The following is a 21903-nucleotide window of genomic DNA, read 5'->3' on the forward strand; positions in this document are numbered from 1 at the left end:
GGGAGAGAAAAAGGAAAATGCAAAGGGCCTGAGGTGGGATGCCTGATGTATTCAAGGAACAGTAAGAAGGAGGATGGTGTGAATGAAGTTTGAGAGCTCTTAAAGCCAGGAGGTGTGGAGGGCAGAATAGAGTTTTGCAGTTCAAGGAAAGGACTTTAGTTTTTATTCTGTACAAGTTAGGAGGCGATCAGGAGAGTTTTAACCAAAGGAGTGACTTGATCTAATCCTGGTAATTGGGTTGAGAATAGACTGTTGTTAGCATTGGCAAGAATGGAGACAGAAGTTTAAGAGAGAAATATAGTATGAATATAATACTGGGATAGTATCTATGAAGCATTCAGAAGGGATCAGATTCTGGGTTAAGGATTTGTGATGGGTAGCAAGGTAAAAAGAGATGAAAGAAAACCTCTATGAATCAATGTAGTAGTAAAATGTTAATTTTCTTCATTTAAGAAATACTTTATAACAAAAAGAATAAATAACCCAACTAAAAAATGGGCAAAGGACTTGAATAGACACTTCTCCAAAGAAGATATACAAATGGCCAACAAAGTATATGAAAACATGAACATCCCTAGTCACTGCTACTGCTGCTGCTAAGTGGCTTCAGTCGTGTCTGACTCTGTACGACCCCATAGACGGCAGTCCACCAGGCTCCCCCGTCCCTGGGATTCTCCAGGCAAGAACACTGGAGTGGGTTGCCATTTCCTTCTCCAATGCATGAAAGTGAAAGTGAAGTCGCTCAGTCGTGTCGGACTCCTAGCGACCCCATGGACTGCAGCCTACTAGGCTCCTCCGTTCATGGGATTTTCCAGGCAAGAGTACTGGAGTGGGGTGTCATTGCCTTCTGCGTCACTAGGGAAATGCAAATCACCCTAGTGAGATATCACCTCATATGCATGAGAACATGGCTTTTAACAAAAATACAGAAAACAGCAAGTGTTGGTGAAGATGTGAAGAAATTAGAACCCTTGGGCTACTGGTGGGAATGTAAAATAGTGCAGCCATTGTGGAATATGGCAGCTGCACAAAAAATTAAAAATAGAATTATCATATGATCCAGCAATTCTACTCGTGGGTATATATCCAAAAGAATTGAAAGTACAAATTGAGTTGGTTTTCCCCATAGTACTATGAATAAAAAAGCCATTTTAACAAATTATGAGTTCATAGAAAATCTCTGGTTTTGTGGTCTATTTTTTCAAATAATAGGAAATGAACTTTCAATAAAAAGTGTATGGGGACCTTGAACAAACGATTTATTTTTCACAGACTGATGTGTAGGTGGAAAGGGGCAATTCTTTCACTATCTGGAGGATCTGACTAAATGAATTTCCTCCTAAGCTATTAATTTACAATAACTGAAAAGGGATAATTTATCTCCTACAATGGACTTTCAAGTTAAATATAGAAGGAACGTAGGTAGAGAAAATATGCAGAAAAATTGGTATTATATCAAAACTGATAAATAATTTTAATGATTTTTTTGGGTTGCATTCATCAACTGACTGTTAGGGAAATAACACTCCTCACCCGAATTTATACAAAATTCAGTCCCCCGATATAAAGCGATATGTAGGTTTTTCTTAGAGATAAAGGACGAAACAATTTGTAAACGAACTTCCATATAGGCGTCACAGATCAACAAAATTGTGCATTTAAAAATCTGAAGTTAACAAGTCATTTAAAAATAATCAAGGGTTATTGCTACTGCCTGTGATATCACCGATTGTGTAAACATTGCTGTCTAGGTGAAAATTTATGGACTGTCTAGGATATTTTTTGCAACGGTTTAATAGGAAAAGATGATGCCACAACTCCAAATGTCCCTAGGCAGTTTAACCTCGTCACTGAATTTCTTGCCTGTCGCTTTTCAATAGGGGGCTGTTTGCTATTTTAGGGCAACCGTGGGGTAAAGAACCTCATTGAAAAATCCACAGTCACATTACTCATTTGGGAGACAGATAATCTCTAGATCTGTATCTTGGAAGAAGGAAAAAAGGCAACCTTGTTGATCGTTTGATGTACAAACTCCGCGAATATTTAAGTACACGGGCTGATAAAGCAGGAATTAACGAGAGCTGCCGTTCTATTTTCTAGGCTTCTGTACAGGCACACAGTCAGTACTCATTTGAAGTCATCAATCGGATTTTGGCGGACCTCTGCCCTAGTTCACTTTCCTCCTTCTTTTGTTAGATGCTTTTACCTCGACGACTTTAATCAGGATCGGGAAAGGAAAGGGCAGTCTCCGTGGATGGTCGCTTCGCAACCTCTCGGGTCTCCGGACAGAGTATTCCACTTGATTCTCTCACTCCAGACTCGGCACCAAGCACTTGCTCCTGTGGTCCCGCCCTGCGACGGGCGGGGGCGGGGACGGCCGGGAGCTGCCCTCTTCCAACATGGCGCCGTGGGAGGCGGGTCCGCTCTCCGGCTCCCGGGGTTCCGGCGCCGCGCGTTTTGGTTCCGGAGTAACAGTGCCCTCGCCGCTGCCTTCCCCCTCCTGCTGCCGTCTTCCCCCTCCTGCAGCTGCAGCTGCCGCTGCCGCCGCCGCCGCCGCCGCCGCCGCCGCCAAGACGCTGGCCTCGGATGGCCGCAGCTGAGTCGCGCGCCCCGCGCACTTTGGCTGAGGTGGGGCAGAGGACTCGTCTCCGGCCTTCCCGGGGACGGTCCGCTCGGCTTTCTTTTGGTCCGGCGGCCCTGGGACTCCTTCCTAACAGACCCGAACTGAGTCCCCCCAAGTCGGGGACCCTCCGCTCCTCTTAAGGAGGAGTGGACACCTGCCGCTGTATCTCCTTAAAACGGGGTCCTCTCTTTGCCGTCCCCTCACACCCACACAGACGGCAGAGAGCTTCACGATCCCTTTTGCCATCTTCTCCAACTCCAGAACCTTCTGACCTCCGCTAGTTCCTTCTGGCTTCTGCCCCTTATACCCCGTCCACTCTCAGCAGGAGACGTCCCTCAACCCCCTACAGCCTGGGCCTGGCTGCGAGCCTGCGGGCTGCTTCCGGACCACCTCCTCTCTTCAACCCTCCACCCCCTTCGTGCTCTGACCCACGGTCCTCCTGTCACCTCTTGGCGCCCCCCACGTCTAACCAGGGGGAAGGGGGCCCCCCTACCAGGATGTGAGCCCCTTTAACCTGTAATGCTGTGGCTGCTCCTTGGCCCCTTCCATGCCATGGAGAACCAAGTGCTGGTGATTCGCATCAAGATTCCCAATAGTGGAGCAGTGGACTGGACAGTGCACTCTGGGCCGCAGCTACTCTTCAGGGATGTGCTGGTGAGTGCTAATTTCAGTGTGTCGGTCCTAAAGAGTGGGGCGAGGCATTTGTGGGGTAGTCAGCACTGTGATCACTGAATCTTACCCTGGTGGCCTGAGCTAGTGACCATTGCTGGCCTCCATGTGGGGGCGGTTTTATTGCTTCCACAAGCATTGATTAATTGCATGGACTGAAATCTGACAAGTGTTGAAGTCTGTGGGGAAGTAGAGATGAATCAGATTGGACCCCTGCCCTCAAGGAACTCAGCCTGGACTGGGATAAAATTTTTTACACAGAAGCAACCAACGGAGATACACAAAGCTGAATCTAGAAGAGAGTTTTGTGGAATGTCCCTGGCCGGATTCCAGGTCTTTCTACTGAGTTCTCTAAACTTGGTAACTAGTGGAAAAGAGAAAGAAGACAAGCCTAACCAATCACGTTTTAGCAAACTTAAAGTGTCCTAAGTTTTAAGATAGTATTTTATGTAAAGAAAGAAAGAGAGGTAAAACGAAGAAAAAATGCAGCCCATTAAACTATGACGTGCCATACATTGTACAAAACCCAATTTCAGAGATGTTAAAATAGAGGTGTTATTTCAGAGATGTTAAAATGTACTTTTAAGACTCAGTGAAGCCTTACTTTCATAATATTCAAACTGTATTTCAAATAAAATGGAATGTTAGACTTGGCACTCAGCTTTCTTTATAGTCCAACTCTAACATTCATACATGACTACTGGAAAAACCGTAGCTTTGACTAGATGGATGTTTGTAGGCAAAGTGATGTCTCTGCTTTTTAATATTCTATCTAGGTTGGTCACAGCTTTTCTTCCAAGGAGCAAGCATCCTTTAATTTCATGGCTGCAGTCACCATCTGCAGTGATTTTGGAGCCCAAACGAATAAAGTCTGTCACTGTTTCCATTGTTTTCTCATCTGATTTCCATGAAGTGATGGGACCAGATGCCATGATCTTTGTTTTTTGAATGTTGAGTTTTAAGCCAACTTTTTCACCCTCCTCTTTCATCAAGAGGCTCTTTAGTTCTTCTTTGCTTTCTGTTGTAAGGGTGGTATCTTCTGTGTATTTGAGGTTATTGATATTTCTCCTGGCAATCTTGATTCTAGCTTCTGCTTCATCCATCCCAGCATTTCATATGATGTACTCTGCATATAAGTTAAATAAGCAGGGTGACAATATACAGCCTTGACATACTCCTTTCCCAATTTGAAATCAGCCTGTTATTCCACATCCAGTTCTGACTGTTGATTCTTGACCTCTTCCTTGATGGTAAGGCCCAAGCTCCTTGGCATGGTCCTCTGGACCCGTCTTGATTGGCTCATGCCTGCCTGGCACCAGCTTCATCTCTCACTACACCCACATGAGCATCCTGTCCTCCAGATATATAGAATTAACCTTGAGTTCTCCAAGGTGCCCAGGCCATGTCTACTTGGCCTCTTTCTTTAGCTAGCCCGCTCCTACCTGTCCTTCAGAGTCGAGCTTCACTTTTCCTCTGTGTTGGTCTTGGTCACATGCCCCTCCTCTGTGTGCCCACAACTTTGTCCTGGCAAAGTACATGGGTTTTGTGCTAATTTTGTTGGTCCCCTCCGCTAGATGATAAAATTCTGGAGGAGATGGACATCTTTGTTTCTGGTGCTACCTAGGACCCTGAAAGATTTGTTTACGAGGGAGCTTCAAAGAAGATGCACACCATTATGGTTTTGTGGACAGCACACTAGGTTTTGAATCAAGAACTTTGGATTTAACTATAACTAGGCAAGTCACTGTTCTTCTCCAAGCCTAAATTTTCTTGCTTGTAAATTAGGAGTAATGATACCTGCCTCAAAGACTTCTAAAGATTAACTGAGATTGTGTCTTTGATGAGAAAGACATGAGATTTCTTTGACTTTACTCATTTGAGACAGCAGAAGGTATTTTTTTAAGTAGAATGGCTGTTGTTGTTTAGTCACTCAGTGGTGTTCGACCCTTTGCGAACCCATGGACTGTAGTCCTCCAGGCTCCTCTGTCCATGGGATTTCCCAGGCAAGAATACTGGAGTGGGTTGGCCTGTCTTCTCCAAGGGATCATCCCGACCCAGGGATTTAACCCACATTTTCTCCTGCGCTGGCAGGCGGATTCTTTACCAGTGAGCCACCAGTAGAATGAGCCCAAGTAGAACGGTACAGTGTTTGAAACAGATTCTTGAGCCAGGCTGACTGGGTTAAAATTGGAAGCCTTACCATACTCACTCGAGCAAGTGTCTTCTGTATCTCAGTTTCTTCATTGGTAAAAAGAAAACAAAATAGGGTTGGGGGATAAAAATAGTGCCAACCTCATAGAGTTCTGAGTTCTAGGGCAGTTGATACCTGTAAAGTACTTACAACAACCTAGAGCTTACTAAGTTCTAAGTGTTTTTGTAGCAATGGAAGAGACAGGGCCTGGGCATCTCTTATTTGTACATTGGCTCAAGGATGACTGGCCTAAAAGTAAGCCTTGCACAAACAGTTCCATGATTGAGAGCTGAATGCAAGGTGCCTTTACACGTGCTTACTCAGATAAGCTCAAGTGGAGCATATTATGTTGGGAAGGCCTGATGCAGGGCTTGTGACAGAGGGTGTTATGCGGTATATCAAGTTATTTGAACTGCAAGCTCAAATCTTGCAGGACCCCTGAGCTCTCTTTTCCAAGATTTCCTTCAGCAAGAAACCAATAGTCCACATCAGCATTTTTGGCTGGGAACCTTAAAGTTTTAAGCCAAATGAAACCTTCACTGTTCCCCTTCATCTGATGTAACTGTCCTCAACATCATTTTTCAAATGAGGACTCATGAAACCCAGATGAGGAAAATGATAAAGCCACACGGCTAGTTTGTGCAGAACCAGACATGGAAGCCAGAAGCAGTTTGTAGTGACTGAGTCAGCTGGAGCTGAGGGTCTTTTGGACTCGGAGTCGGTAGTTGAGGGTACCACTCATAGCTCTACCGAAAGGCTGGGACTCCTTGGGCAAGTCACGGGGCCTCTCTGGTGGCTGTGTCCTCCGTCTGAAATAGGGACTGGCTGCCGTGTGAAACAGGCCCAGCTGGTCCTCTCAGGCAGAGGCACGTGGGTTATCCGTTTTTCAGCTTTCTGTGTTTCATGTCGTTTTTGGCGACACAGTCCCCAGTTTGGGGAAAATTGTGTAGGAGGTCTGGATTAGTGAGTGGTAGGAGAGAACGTTCCCCCTTTCCTCTGAATCCTCTCTCCCAAGTTCCAGCCCACATTTCCTCCTATCTGTGAAGTGTCTGTCATAACTGAGCCTGTGATTTCTCCTGCCTTCTAACTTAACTATTTGCAAGTTTATGTCTCTTGTTTGGCCGTTTTATCATACTCTGTGTGCTTGGTTGCTCAGTCGTGTCCGGCTCTTTGCGACCCCGTGGACTGTAGCCTGCTAAGCTCCTCTGTCCATGGGATTTCCCAGGCCAGAATGAAAGTAGGTTGCCATTTCCTTCTCCAGGGGCTCTTTCCTGACCCAGGGGTTGAACCCGCATCTCCTGCATTGCAGGCAGATTCTTTACAAGCTGAGCCATCGGGGAACTGTAGTGCTCTGAATTGTTAGTTTTTTAGGTTTGTCTCTATTTTTGTGACAGATTATAATCTTCCTGACGTCAAGGAGTAAGTCTTATTCTTCTGTTACCTACAGATTTTTGTTGTCTTTGTGCTCCTGGCATGTTGTGGATGCTCCCTTATATTTTTGGTTTGCCATTGGTTTGACTGAAGGGAAGAAGAAGAAAAGGATCAAGAAATGATCACCATCCCATGTGTAAACCCATGTGCTCTTTTGAAACATTGTTTAGATTGGGTAAAATGTTGAGAATAAGGGTCATTTTGAAATTAATCACTTAAAATACAACTGGAAAATATGCATAAAGTTGGATGTGCCTGCTTAGAAAAGACCAGGAGATAGTGTTTTATTTTCCAACTTTTTACCCCTTTGTCATCACAATAGCTCCACATTATTTGCCTTAACAGAACAAGGTGGCTGGTTATGCTCATGTGATTCTCATGATTCCCTCACGATTCTTGCTTTTTCTGTCTCTGTTTCTCCATGTTAGATGTAAAGTTTGTGTGGCTCCTTGTTTATGTTGATGGGCTAAGGAGGCCATTGCTGCCCAGCAGTGTGTTCAAATAGTTGTTAGAAATTTGTCATTTGATGGGGATCTGCTATTCATAAGTAGGAAGGATCCTAAGTTAGTTTGCTAATTCTGTAGGGTTCACACCTTGAGACTGGTTGTCTGAAAGTAAGCAGTCATGACCTAGACTTGGAGAGCTGGGAAGGGTGGAGGGTGTTCGCCCTTCTCTCCCCTCTTTTAAACCAATACTGGCTCGTGTCGTCCTCGGTAAATGCGTAGAAGGATTAAGTGAACAGAGATCATCCTCCATTAATTGCTGGGTGCTGAAATTTAGGGTTTTGTTATGAGCTAAGATTTGTAACGTTCCAGTCATCAGTGACTGTTTTATTTATTTAACAGACACTAATACTGAGCTTAACATGTGCTAGACACTGTTGTAAGCGCTTTATAAATATTAACTTATTAGTCCTACACGGTAGGAACAAGTATGATCTCATCTTACACAGAAGGAAGTGGAGGCCCAGAGAGATCCAGTCACTCAGGGCCTGAACAGCAGAGCCAAGGTCCAAGCCTAGCAGTTTGGCTGTCCTCCACACTCTCAGGCTTTGCGCCGGTTGCCTGTGCATTCCATATGAACTCAGCAGTTTTCATTTACCTGTCAATAGATACTTTCTACCTACAAATATCTAGAAAGAATTTTTTCTTCAATAGTAAAATCTTTTACAGATACTTCCTCAAAAAATTGTTTCATTTGCTAAGACTAAAGGAAAAAAAAATCTCTTTTGGCTCTAATGAGTGAGGACTGCCTCAGATAGTTCCTTTTGATCAATTTCATATGCACAGATTGACTTAAAGCACACAAACACACACAGAATAGAGGCAAGGCTATTATGCAGATTGCCACTGCAGCAAAAGCTTCTAAAGAACTGCCTTTAGAAGGAAGTTGCAGCCACCACACTGCTAAGTGCCCTGCTTGGAAGGGCTGTGGGCGCCCTGCTGAGAAATACTGCAAGCAGCTTTGTCAGCTGGCGCCTGGTGCCAGTTGTGGCACGGCCCGGGAGGGACGTTGCGGCAGAGCTCCCCGAGAGCAATGGAGTGTGTAGACCGTGTGGGTTGGACTGGACATCATGGAGGGTCACTTTTCCCAGAGCTGTTTCTCAAAGGTGTTCTGTACCCTTTTAAATACACTGTCTCTGTAGACTATTTTTCAAGTGTTTTTAACTTTACAGGTTCATTTAAACATTGATACCAAGTTATACGCACTTCTTTTGTAGGCTAGATTAACTACATAATAGATTAACTCTGTTTTGATGTCATTAAATATGTTTCTCAGTTGCACAGAGTAGAGGTTGATAATTCTTTGTATTAAATGTAGTATTATAGATTTACATCATCATGATGGAAACTTATTTTTTGAACTCCTCCCATTATGAGTGCAAGGCATGGTATTATTAGTTACATATCAACAACTACATTTGTTGAAGATCTATGGTGTATTAGGTTAGTTCATGTTTATTACATTATTTTATACTTTTTACGTTACCTCCATAAGCATTGGGCTTCAGTGGTAAAGAATCTGCCTGCCGTGCGGGAGGTGCAGGAGACATTGGTTCGATCTGTGGGTCAGGAAGATCCCCTGGAGGAAGAAATGGCAACCCACTCCAGTATTCTTGCCTAGAAAATCCCATGAACAGAAGAGCCTGATGGGCTGTAGTTCATGGGGTTGTAAAGAGTAGGATATGACTTAGTGACTGAGCATGTACCAATAGCATTATAGATCCATATTGGAGGATAATCAAATTCAGGCTCAGAGAGGATGAGTAATTTGTTCCCAGTCACACAGCTTGTTTAGTGCAGAGCTGAGATTCAGATCCAGGCCAGTCTGACTCCTGAAACCTCTTTTTCTACTAACAGTACATTAGCTTCCCATAGAAGAAACCTATTTTTTTTTTGGAAAATGCACAACAGTGTACTTGTCTATGCTATTGAATCCAGGGTAAAAACTTACATTATTAATACAGAGTGGGAAGGATGTTTTAATGGTCCTCTCCCCTAGAAAAGATTTAAACTCTAAAATAGAGATTTAAACTCTGGACCTAGATTGCTGGGCTAAGTGTGATTATGTGCTAATGTTTTTATAGTTTATGCCAACATTTCAAAAATCTTTTCCAGGTTCACATATTTCCTCTAGGATTTGCCACATGTTGGCAGTAAAGAAGATGGCTAATTGTGTTTCTTTATTCTTTCTTTGTTTAGGATGTGATAGGCCAGGTTCTGCCTGAAGCAACAACCACAGCATTTGAATGTAAGTCTGGGTTATATACTTTGACTGTTTCTGCAGTAATTTTTCAAAGGGTTTATGGGTTGCGTTACTTTAGAAACTGACAAAAACAGATTATTTATGATCATCATATGGTACATTTAAATATTTATAAATTAATGCAAGTTTAATGATGATACTGAACCAAGTAATATTTTCTTATTTAATCATATCTTGGGTGTACATATTTCTGTAATATAGCTTTAATTACCAACATGACCTTTATCTGCTCTTGCTCCTCACTGTAATAATATTGTAGGACAAAATGAAACGTGTAAACTACCTGTAGGCTGATGATTATTGATGAAAAGATTTTAATCCTTTGCTACCTTAAAACAGCAACAGAGTAGAGCAATTAAGTGAATGTTGCGTGGAATAATTCTGCTTTAATGGGTCTTCGCAAGGCTTTTGGATGGGGACAACAACACTTCAGGTCTTGAGTCATTCCCCCCACCCCACCCCCGCCCCGCACCAAACCAATTGGCTTGGGGCCTGGGGTGGGGGCAGGGTGTACTAGAAAACTGGTTTGACATAAGCCAGGGGGATGTGAAGGACTAAGTAGGATGAGAGTTTAGTCAGTAGCACAGGGCCTCTGGTGTTGGGAAGGATAAAGAAAGGTTTGTAACTGTGGCCCCAACTTTTATTGAAGATGTGGTCTGCTTTTCCCTGTGGAAAAATGTACAGTATCTCCACATGATTGTATCTTTTTTGTTTTTTAAGCAGATGGTTAATGACAGAGAGTACAAGGTCCTCTCTTTTATTTATGTTCTCTTGGAGACAAATTTGACAATATTTAAAATATAGAATGTTCAAAACCTTTGTCTGGACAGATCCACTTTTAGGAAACTGTCCAACAGAAATACCTACACATGTGTTGAATGCCCTTCAAACAAAGCGTACATTGTGGAGTTGTTTTTTTTTTTTTTCTTTAATTTTGGCTGCTCTGTAAGGCTTGTGGGATCTCAGTTCCCTGACCAGGGATTGAACTTGGGCCACAGCAGTGAAAGCATCAAACCCTAACCATTATGCCACAGGGAATTCCCTGTAATTATTTTTAAAAGCAAAAAATTTAGAGGTAAGCTAAATGCCTAGAATAATTAACTAAGAATTTTAAACATTGACATGGAAATATATTTGGGATATACTGTTAATAGGTAAAATATGTATGGTATGATCCCATTTTGATTAAATATAGTATGATCCCATATTTATTCCCTACTTCCACCTCCCAACTTCGTGTACATATTGAGACAAAGATCTGAAGAGGTGCCCTCTGCAGTGCTTTCCAGTCATTTCTCCTGAAAAGCAGACTTGGGGCTGTAGTAGGGGAAGAGTTGACTGAATGAACATACTTCCTGCTTTATCTCTCTCTCTATTGCTATTTCAGTATTCTCTATTGAATATTTTTCAACAATCACTTCATGGTTTTAAAAGCTACTTGAGTAGAACTCCTAAAATAATTAATAAAGAAGAGTATTGTATTAACCACACTGAACTTCATATACTACTGAAAAATAGCATGTATATCTGAAATACATGTTAGTGTTGCAAGCTCTTCAGACGCCTTGCGGTAACTCCTTGGGGGTGCCAAGGATTTTATGGGTGGTCTGGTAATTAACATTTGGGGTACTTAACTGCTGCTAGATGCTGTGTTAAGAGTGTTCCATTGGTTATCTCATTTAATTTAACCTTCACAAGACCCCCATGAAGTACTTTGAAGGACTGTTATTTGCTCTGTGCTACTTGAGGACATCTCCTCTAAGTAACTTAAGTCTCACAGCTAGTAGGTGATAAAGTGGAATTTCTCATGTGTATATTCTCAGCCACTGTCGAGACTTGTTCTCAGAGCTGTCATAATTTTTGATGTTGTGCATTCTGATTGTTTATAGGTGAGGCAAAAAAGAATCTTATCTTGCTTTTTCTACTTCTGCCTTTCTGTATCCCTCCAAGTGGCTTGATGAACCTGTGCCTTTTTGGCTTTCAGAGTCAGGGTTCACAGTAGTAATGCTGATTATTTTACCTATCATTTATTGAATGCATGTCAGGAAGCAACAGTTAGAACTGGACATGGAACAACAGACTGGTTCCAAATAGGAAAAGGAGTATGTCAAGGCTGTATACTGTCACCCTGCTTATTTAACTTATATGCAGAGTACATCATGAGAAATGCTGGGCTGGAAGAAGCACAAGCTGGAATCAAGACTGCCGGGAGAAATATCAATAACCTCAGATATGCAGACGATACCACCCTTATGGCAGAAAGCGAAGAACTAAAGAGCCTCTTGATCAAAGTGAGAGTGAAAAAGTTGGCTTAAAGCTCAACATTCAGAAAACTAAGATCATGGCATCTGGTCCCATCACTTCATGGCAACAGATGGGGAAACAGTGGAAACAGTGGCAGACTTTATTTTGGGGGGCTCCAAAATCACTGCAGATGGTGACTGCAGCCATGAAATTAAAAGATGCTTACTCCTTGGAAGGAAAGTTATGACCAACCTAGACAGAATATTAAAAAGCAGAGACATTACTTTGCCAACAAACATCTGTCTAGTCAAGGCTAGGGTTTTTCCAGTAGTCATGTATGGATGTGAGAGTTGGACTATAAAGTAAGCTGAGCACCAAAGAATTGGTGCTTTTGAACTGTGGTGTTGGAGAAGACTCTTGAGAGTCCCTTGGACTGCAAGCAGATCCAACCAGTCCTGAGTGTTTATTGGAAAGACTGATGTTGAAGCTGAAACTCCAGTACTTTGGCCACCTGATGTGAAGAGCTGACTCATTTGAAAAGACCCTGATGCTGGGAAAGACTGAGGGCGGGAGAAGAAGGGGACGACAAAGGATAAGATGGTTGGATGGCATCACTGACTCAATGGGCATGAGTTTGGGTAAATTCCGGGATTGGTGATGGTTAGGGAGGCCGGGTGTGCTGCAGTCCTTGGGGTCGCAAAGAGTCGGACACGACTGAGCTACTGAATTGAACTGAACTAATTGATGGGCTGCTGTGTGCCAGTGTTCTTGATGATGTACCTGGATTGTTGCTAATCTTTGCAATAATTGTATAAGGTAGGAAAATTACACTTGTGAGGAAACTGAAACTCAGAGACATAAAGAGATTGTTGAAAGTGATCAGCTAGGAAGTGGTAGAGTCCATATGTAAATACAGTTCTGTTTTGAGCGTGAAACTTGCAGCCTTTTTAACCAAGCATGTTGAAAGCCTGTGAAGGGTGTTAAGTGTGGTTTATGAGTGTGATGGAACAGTAAGTTCCATCTTGAATAAGTAAAACTTTGATCAAAGAAATATTTATGGTAATATATATAACACTGAAAAGTATACTTAACACTAACAGAAGAAATGTTTAAATTTCTAGGTTTAACTTCTTAGAGTCTTTACTTTCCTCCCCCGCCCCACAACAAGGGCAGTGGCGCTATACCCATCAGCTTCTGGACCAGTTTTAGGTGGCAAGAATAGGAACAAATGGACACAGAGACAAAGTAATGATAGTTCTTCATTTTATTGTGTTCAGATTGTTGTGAACTTTCCATTATAGACTTAAAATCCTATGCGAGCTTCTTTCATTAGTGTTCTAGGGTGACCTTATTTTCTGTAACAAAAATCCATACTAATGAATGAAATTTATGTGCAAAAAATACTGATAGTTGGAAAGATGTAGTTTATATGCTAATTTGCTGAAATGTTAGAGCTCTTTCAGTAGTTTATGGTATGATGGAACAAATCTTGAATAAATAAAACTTTAAGATATTTATGGTAATATATATTATTATATATATTTAATATATATATTAAAATAATATATATTATTTATGGTAATATATATATATGGCTGCTAAGTGTGGTGGTTTAGTTACTCACTTGTGTCTAACTCTTTGGGACCCCATGGGCTGTAGTCTGGCAGGCTCCTTTGTCCACGGGACTTACCAGGCGAGAATACTGGAATGGGTTGCCAGTTCCTTCTCCAGGGGATCTTTCTGACACAGGGATCAAACCTAGGTCTCCTGCATTGCAGGCGGATTCTTTACCAACTGAGCCACCAGGGAAGCCCTGCAAAGTATACCCAACACTAACCTATACAAAAGAGGTGGTATTATATTTAATGATATAATTGACAAGAGAAAGGACAACGTCAAATTTACCTGTTCTGTATAAATGTAGAGAAAAAGAGTAAGTGGAAAAGAGGGGAAGGGTTAAGGTTCTCTTACCGGAAGTTCAGTTCTGAGAAATGCCATCTTGCTGGTGAAACCCCCATTCCCCACCGGTGTGGCTCATCCCTCTGGGCACATCACTGGAGCAGGTGACCTGTTGGGCCTGCCCTCCAGTTGGCTGTGTGCCTGTTTCCCATCCTCCCTAGATTTTGATGACTTGGTGACAGGGGCCACGTTTTATTTCACTCTGGCTCTCTTCTTAGTACAGTGGGCCCTGTATATCCACAGGTTCCACATCTGCCAGTTGTATGACACCATTTTATGTAAGAGACTTGATGGTCCACGGATTTCGGTCTCCTGTTCGTAATGGAGCGGGAGGGATGTGGTTCTGGAACTAATACCCTGTGCATACTGAGCAACAAGTATACTTTGTGCCTCATAGAAACACCTTGTTGAGTAAGATGGAATGTTACATATGTCCATATTCAGAAGAGAATTGTAAAATGCATGTAACCTAAAGTTAAGTAAAAAATTTGCTTTTTTGGGGGGAATTATTTGTACAGTTATTCAGCCATGGGATATAACTAGTTGGTGGTGGACAATTCAGGATCCAAAATCAAATTCCCACACTTGTCCTGAGAGGGCAGAGGGTCTGTAAGTGGTTATATTCTTTCTGATTTCTGTTTCTGGGGATAGCGTTTCCAAGGGGATTTAGAAGTGAATGAGGGGAAGGAGTCCCATTCGGGCCAGACTTAACCTTTTGGACTAATGACCTCAAACCTCTTTTTCTTTTTACCACTTTTAGGTGAAAGTACTACTTTTCAATATATAGTGTCTAGTTTTTTGTTGTTTTAAGTTAAGAAGATGATCTTAAAAAAATTTCAGTCAGTATCAAAATAAAGCAAAAAGTCCCCAGCCCCAATTCCCTAGTTAATAGTTTCTTCTGTATCCTTCCAGATATTTCCTCATACATAATATATACAATATTGCAGCTAGTTGCCCCTGCCATTACTTAATAGTATATATTGGGTCTCTTTCTAATGTAAGTGTATATAAATCAGCTTCATTCTTTTGGATACTCTTATGGCTAATTTAACCTGTTGGTGGACCAGTTTTAAGTTTAAGACGTTATCAGTTTTTTTTAGTAGCATTAGAAAAGAAAAATGCTGCAGTCAACAACAGCATTGTCTCTTATGACTTTCCACGGTGTAGAAATGGATTTGGAACTACTGAAACAAAGAGTACCGTATTTTATGTTTTAATAGCTATTTCCACGTTGTTCTTTACAAGGTAGAGCCGATTTGCACTCCCACCAGCAGTGTTCAAGAATGCCCATTTCTCTCTACCCTCACCAAATCAACTTTTTAGTTGATGTCAATTTGATATGTGAAAAAGATTATTATATTATAATTTTATTTTGTATTTCTTCAATTATAAATGAGCTTGAGCATCTTTTCATTTATATTTTGGTCATCTGTATTTAATTTCTGTGAACTATTTATCACCTTTGCCCATTTTTCTATTTAGGTTATTTGTGTTTTTCTAGTTGACTGAAGAGCTTTCCAATATTAAGAAAATTGGTCCTTTGTCTTAGATGTTATGTTTTTGTTTAGTTTATTGCATTCATTTCAGCTTGTTTTGGTCTTTCTTTTCCTCTTTTTTTTTCCCATAGAGAAATTTAAAATTTTTGCATGGTCTGGTTTGTCATATTTTGACTTCTGGATTTATGTCATGCTTCGAAAGGTCTTCCACATTCCAAGATGTTGGAGAAACATTAATTCAGATTCTTTTTTCTTTCTACTTTAATGAGGTTAAATACACACTTTTAGGTATGTACGTAAATATGTATGTTTGTATGTGTATTCATGTGGGTTCTTTTTCTTCACAACATGTATTTTATTACAAAGGCAGAGGATTTTTAAAAAAATTTTTGTACCATTTTCAGTTTATTTTGGTGCAAGGAGTCAGGCGGAGATCCAACTTGATTTTTCAAGAAGACAGACAGTTGATTCCATGCTGGTTATTGAATAATTTGTCTTTCCCCAGATATGAGAACACTTCTGAGATGAAGCTAAATTCCATAACCATAAAACATCTTGTATGTTTGCGTGTGTGGGCCCTATGTATGCTATAGGAGCTTGACATTCATATAGGTCCAAAGAGCCCTGCTGATTTTCACGGTGTCATTAACAGATTAATGAGTACACCAACACATGAGGTGAGAAAAGTCAACTGTGCCACTAAGGAGTTTCCTGTGTATATTGTTACATGTGTTCCTCTCCCTGGGTTTTCTCTAGACAAGTTACTAGTATAAAATTACAGTTGGGCTGGTGTTGCTGGATAGTAAAAATCTTACTGTTGACTTGATAGATGCATTTTAAGTCTATGTAGACAAATGCTGACTTCAGTTCAGCTCAGTTCAGTTCAGTCGCTCAGTCGTGTCCGACTCTTTGCGACCCCATGAATTGCAGCACGCCAGGCCTTCCTGTCCATCACCAACTCCCGGAGATTGCTCAAACTCACATCCATCTAGTCGGTGATGCCATCCAGCCATCTCATCCTCTGTCGTCCCCTTCTCCTCCTGCCCCCAATCCCTCCCAGCATCAGAGTCTTTTCCAATGAGTCAACTCTTCTCATTGGAATGAGAATGCTGACTTATACATATAAATACCGTAAGGTCCCACTTTTCTGGGATACTCTGACATCATATATTCTGATCTATAGCCCTCATATGGGTATCTTCACACTGCTTAAGCCAGGTTTCTGAGTTTTGGTTTGGAAAATACGACTTTAGGATAAATCTTTGTTTTGTTTTTCTTTAACTGTGACTATTTTATACTCACTCTTCATTGAATAGAATCCTTTTCAGTTGTTTTATGAATTTCTGGGAAAAATGAAGCATTATTTTCTTACACTGTACCATATCTAAAAGCTAACTGTTTGCTTGTAAGTAAAACTGGGTAGGTTAATGAAAAATTGTAATTTCATATTAGACATACACTGAGTCTAAAAATTAACATGTAAGCTATATACAATGGAATATTTGTTGTCTTTGTTGAGTCACTAAGTTGTGTCCAACTCTTTTGCAACCCCATGGACTATAGCCCGCCAGACTCCTCTATCCTGGATTTCCCAGGCAAGAATACTAGAGTGGGTTGCCATTTCCTTCGCCAGGGGATTCTTCCTGACCCTGGGATCAAACTCATGTCTCTTGCATTGGCAGGCAGATTCTTTACCACTGAGCCACCAAAGAAGCCCACAGTGGAATATTACTTAGCCATAAAAAGGAGCAAAATAATGCCATTTGCAACAACATGGATAGATGTAGAGATTGTCATACTGAGTGAAGTAAGTCAGACACAGAAAGACAAATATATACTGTCACTTATGTGTGGAATCTAAAAAAGGGGGATACAAATGAGCTTATTTACAAAACAGAAGTAGAGTCACAGATGCAGAAAACAAATTTATGGTTATCAGGAGCAAAGGTGGGTGGTGAGAGGGATAAACTGGAAGATTGAGATTGACATATATACACTACTATATATAAAATAGGTAACTAATAAGAATCCACTGTATAGCACAGAGAACTCTACTCCATACTCTGTAGTGGCCTATATGGGAGAAGAATCTAAAAAAGGAGTGGGTATGTATATATGTATAACTGATCACTTTGCTGTGTACCTGTAACTAACACAACATTGTAAATCAACTATACTCCAATTAAAAAAAGAAAAAGAAACCCAGGGGAAAAGACTATCCTGGATGTGGCCTAGAGATGCCTTTTAGTGATCCATCAAAATATCTAATAAATGTTTCCCCATTGCTGGTGGAAAAAAATTAACATTTAAGAGCTAATTGTGTATTCTTAGAATTTGGAAGGGTATAAAGGGGGCTTTAATTTATTGAAATTTTATTTTGAAATATCACTGATGCAAAAAGTCCAAAACATTTTTAGTCTTATGAGAGTAGTTGTTAGTGGTAGTAGTAGTAGTAGTAAGTGTTGGTAGTCTGGCTGTTTTACATGAGAATTTAGAAGTTTAAGTCCTTTACCCAAGCACCAGGTTAGTTCCTTAAGGGCAGTAGATAGTGATGCTTGTTTTTCAGGTTTTTTTTTTTTTTGGCTGCACCCCATGGCTTGCAGGACTTTAGTTCCCATCCGGGAATTGAACTTGTGCCCCCTACAGTGAAAGCACAGAGTATTAATCACTGGACCGCCAGGGAAGTTCCAGTACCACTCACTTTTGAGTCACTAGAAACCCAGCGTAGCACCTGGCACATGGTAAACTCTCAATTTGTGCTTCTGGAATGTATGAATGGTTGAAGGAGTGAAGTAGTAAGGACACGCCTTCTGTCTCTCACCCATCAGCAAATCCTGTTGGCTCTACCTTTAAAATATATCCAGCATGTAATGACTGCTCTAAATCTCAACTTGGTTTAGGCCACCGTCACCTCTTACCTGGACTAGGACTGTGGCCCCCTGACTTGTCTCCTGTTTCTGCTTTGCCTCCACATAGCCTCTTCCTCAGACTGTAGCCAAAGTGATCCTTTTAGAAGTTAAGTGAGATCACTGCACTCAAGACCCTCCAGGGTTTCTTTCTCACTCAGGAGTGAAAGCCAAGTCATGCAAGGCCCTGCCCTTTCTCATCTGCCCCCAGCTCTACACAGTCATTACTCCTGTGAACTCGTCTCTCTCTCCTTCATCTTGTTCTCAGTCTGTTCCAGCTACTCTGGCTTTCTTTTAGTCTCTCAGGCATGTGAGGTATTCTTCTGCTTCTCTGCCTGAAGCATTCTTTCCCCAGATATCTGTACGGTTCATCCCCTCATCCCTTTCAAGTCTTTCTCAAGTAGGGTATAACCTCCGTGAGGGCAGGCGTTTTCCTTTTTCCACTGTTATTATCCCCAGTGTCCAGAACATTACCTGTGACAAATAGTGGGCACTTAGATATTTTATTTGAAAAGAAAGAGGAAGCAAAGAAGAAGGATTCAGGAGGTGGGAGGCGGAGCTAAATTAAAACTCATGGATATGAAGATTTAGCCTTAGAAACTATGGCCTCCAGTCCTGACCAGATCTTAGACCCTGAGAAGGGTTCTAAACTTGGCAGGTCTTCTGATCATTTCCTGTTGATGTCTTTTTTAACCTCTACAACTCTGTTTTCATTTCTTTCCTCTTGCCCTAGAAAAATGCCTTTGCTGTAGTTCTAATGGACCCTCTTACCTGGCACTGAAGCAATATGACACATGACAAATAAACCACAGTATTGTCTTAAGTTTCTGTGTGGCTCTTGGCAGAAGCTAAATTATTTCTCTCGAAAGCTGACTTGAGCCCTGCCACTGCAGTGGGTGTAGTGTGCCTGAGAGCTCCCCAGAATCTGCTGTTTGTCTGCTGTTTACTCGGTGGGAACTCTGCTTGCCGTTCTGACCGCCCCTCACCTGAGGCTGCCTCTCCTCCATTGGGCCTTTATGTTCCTCCTCTTGGTTTCTCTTTTGGATTGCATGTTGCTTCGAAGGAAATCGCTACCAACATATGGCCTGTTATGATTCTCTTTTCCCAAACTCTGCCATTTTGTATATTTGTGACACACTGCAGATTTTGTGAAGATTGCTTCATAATATTTGTTTACCATCTGCTGCACTCTATTTGGTATCTTGCTAGGATTTTTTTCCTCCATTTTAAGTGACATTAACAGAATCCAGCCAGTACATAGACTTTCTGGTTCTACTTTTGCTTCCCTAATGTGCTGGAAAATCATATTACTATGCTCCAGGCAACTAGAGAAGGCTGGAATTCTCATTGTGAACCAGTGTATCAGAGCGCTTCCCTGCCCCCCTTCTTGGTCATATCTAGTAATGCTTTTTTGGTCAGATGGCAAAGAACCTCCATGTGTAAGGCAAAAAGAGTTCAAATTATTTTTTTCTACTTCTCTTAGTGCATTGGCTTCCTAGTGTTCTTCAGTGTATTTATACCTTTGACACTTTCTGCCATTTTAGTAAGATTTTTATGATTTATGTTTCCAGCTAGTGTACATTTATAGCTAATCTAGTTTGATAGGCCCAGCCAGAGTCTTTGATAGATGGACTATGTATATCCTACTTTTTATTCAGAAAAGTATTTTAAGTTATTGTCATACTAAATTGCTTGGTATGTAGATCTACTTTCTTATCCTTTATTAACTTGTCATTACTCTCAATTCATTGTCTACTTAAAATTTTTTTCCAGCTTTATTGAGATATAATTGACACATAACGTTGTGAAACTTTAGGGTGTATAATATGCTGATTTGATCATTATATAGTGCAAAATGATTACCACTGTAGTGTAGCTAACATGTTCATCCTGATACATAATTAGCGTTTCTTTTTTGTGGTCAGAACATTTAAGATCTGTTAGCAGTGTTCAAGTATGTAATAAAATATTGTTAGCAATAATCACCGTACTGTACATTGGGTCCTCACACTTTGTTAGTCTTAAAACTGTAAGTATATACCCTTTGACAAGTATCTCCCTGTTTCCCTACTCTACAACCCCTGGTAACTCTGAATTTCAGTTGTTTAGATTCCACATATAAGTGATATCATACAGTATTTGTCTTTCTCTAACTTATTTCACTTAGCATAATGCCCTCAGGGTTCATCCATGTTGTCAGAAATGGAAGAACACCCATCTTTTTTCATGGCTGAGTAATATTCATGTTTTTGTATCTGTGTCTGTGTGTGTGTGTGTGTGTGTGTGTGTGTACGTATGTGTACACATCTTCTTTATCCATCGATCCATTGATGGATACTTGAGTTGTTTACAGTTCAGTTCAGTCGCTTAGTTGTGTCCGACTCTGCGACACCATGAATTGCAGCACGCCAGGCCTCCCTGTCCATCACCAACTCCTGGAGTTCACTCAGACTTATGTCCATTGAGTCAGTAATGCCATCCAACCATCTCATCTTTGTTGTCCCCTTCTCCTCCTGCCCTCAATCTTTCTCAGCATCATGGTCTTTTCAACTGAGTCAGCTCTTTGCATCAGGTGGTCAAAGTATTGGAGTTTCAGCTTCAACATCAGTCCTTCCAATGAACACCCAGGACTGATCTCCTTTAGGATGGACTGGTTGGATCTCCTTGCAGTCCAAGGGACTCTCAAGAGTCTTCTCCAACACCACAGTTCTAAAAGCATCAATTCTTCGGCGCTCAACTTTATAGTCCAACTCTCACATGCATACGTGACTACTGGAAAAACCATAGCCTTAACTAGGTGGACCTATGTTGGGAAAGTAATGTCTCTGCTTTTTAATATGCTGTCTAGGTTGGTCATAACTTTCCTTCCAAGGAGTAAGCGTCTTTTAATTTCATGGCTACAATCATCATCTGCAGTGATTTTGGAGCCCCTAAAAATAAAGTCAGCCACTGTTTCCACTGTTTCCCCATCTATTTGCCATGAAGTGATGGGACCGGATGCCATGATCTTACTTTTCTGAATGTTGAGCTTTAAGCCAACTTTTTCACTCTTATCTTTCACTTTCATCAAGAGACTCTTTAGTTCCTCTTCACTTTCTGCCATAAGGGTGGTGTCATCTGCATGTCTGAGGTTATTGCTATTTCTCCCGGCAGTCTTGATTTCAGCTTATGCTTCTTCCAGTCCAGCATTTCTCATGATGTACTCTGCATAGAAGTTAAATAAGCAGGGTGACAATATACAGCCTTGATGTACTCGTTTTCCTATTTGGAACCAGTCTGTTGTTCCATGTCCAGTTCTAACTGTTGCTTCCTGACTTGCATACAGGTTTCTCAAGAAGCAGGTCAGGTGGTCTGCTATTCCTATCTCTTTCAGAATTGTCCATAGTTTATTGTGATCCACACAGTCAAAGGCTTTGGCATAGTCAATAAAGCAGAAATAGATGTTTTTCTGAAACTCTCTTGCTTTTTTGATGATCTAGCAGATGTTGGCAATTTAATCTCTGGTTCCTCTGCCTTTTTTAAAACCCAAGAAAAAGAAATGCAAAAAGGCAAAATGGCTGTCTGAGGAGGCCTTACAAATAGCTGTCAAAAGAAGAGAAGCGAAAAGCAAAGGAGGAA

At 41.3% G+C, this 21903-nt stretch overlaps 1 protein-coding gene across 2 annotated transcripts in view; it reads left to right on the forward strand.

The window, feature by feature from the left end:
- The first annotated feature begins 2563 nt into the window (after nt 1-2563).
- The window catches only part of MAP2K5 (mitogen-activated protein kinase kinase 5), a 271699-nt gene continuing 252359 nt past the window's right edge, over nt 2564-21903 (forward strand). Inside the window, exons 1-2 of one of the 2 annotated variants that reach the window (XM_061430173.1) lie at nt 2564-3277; nt 9617-9665. In XM_061430173.1, coding sequence (XP_061286157.1) covers nt 3143-3277; nt 9617-9665 — 184 coding nt within the window. In that variant the 5' untranslated portion in view covers nt 2564-3142. The remainder of the gene's footprint in view (nt 3278-9616; nt 9666-21903) is intronic. The other variant, XM_061430172.1, reaches the window with a different exon arrangement.

The sequence above is a fragment of the Bos javanicus genome, chromosome 10 (assembly GCF_032452875.1).
Source record: "Bos javanicus breed banteng chromosome 10, ARS-OSU_banteng_1.0, whole genome shotgun sequence".
Lineage (NCBI taxonomy): Eukaryota > Metazoa > Chordata > Mammalia > Artiodactyla > Bovidae > Bos > Bos javanicus.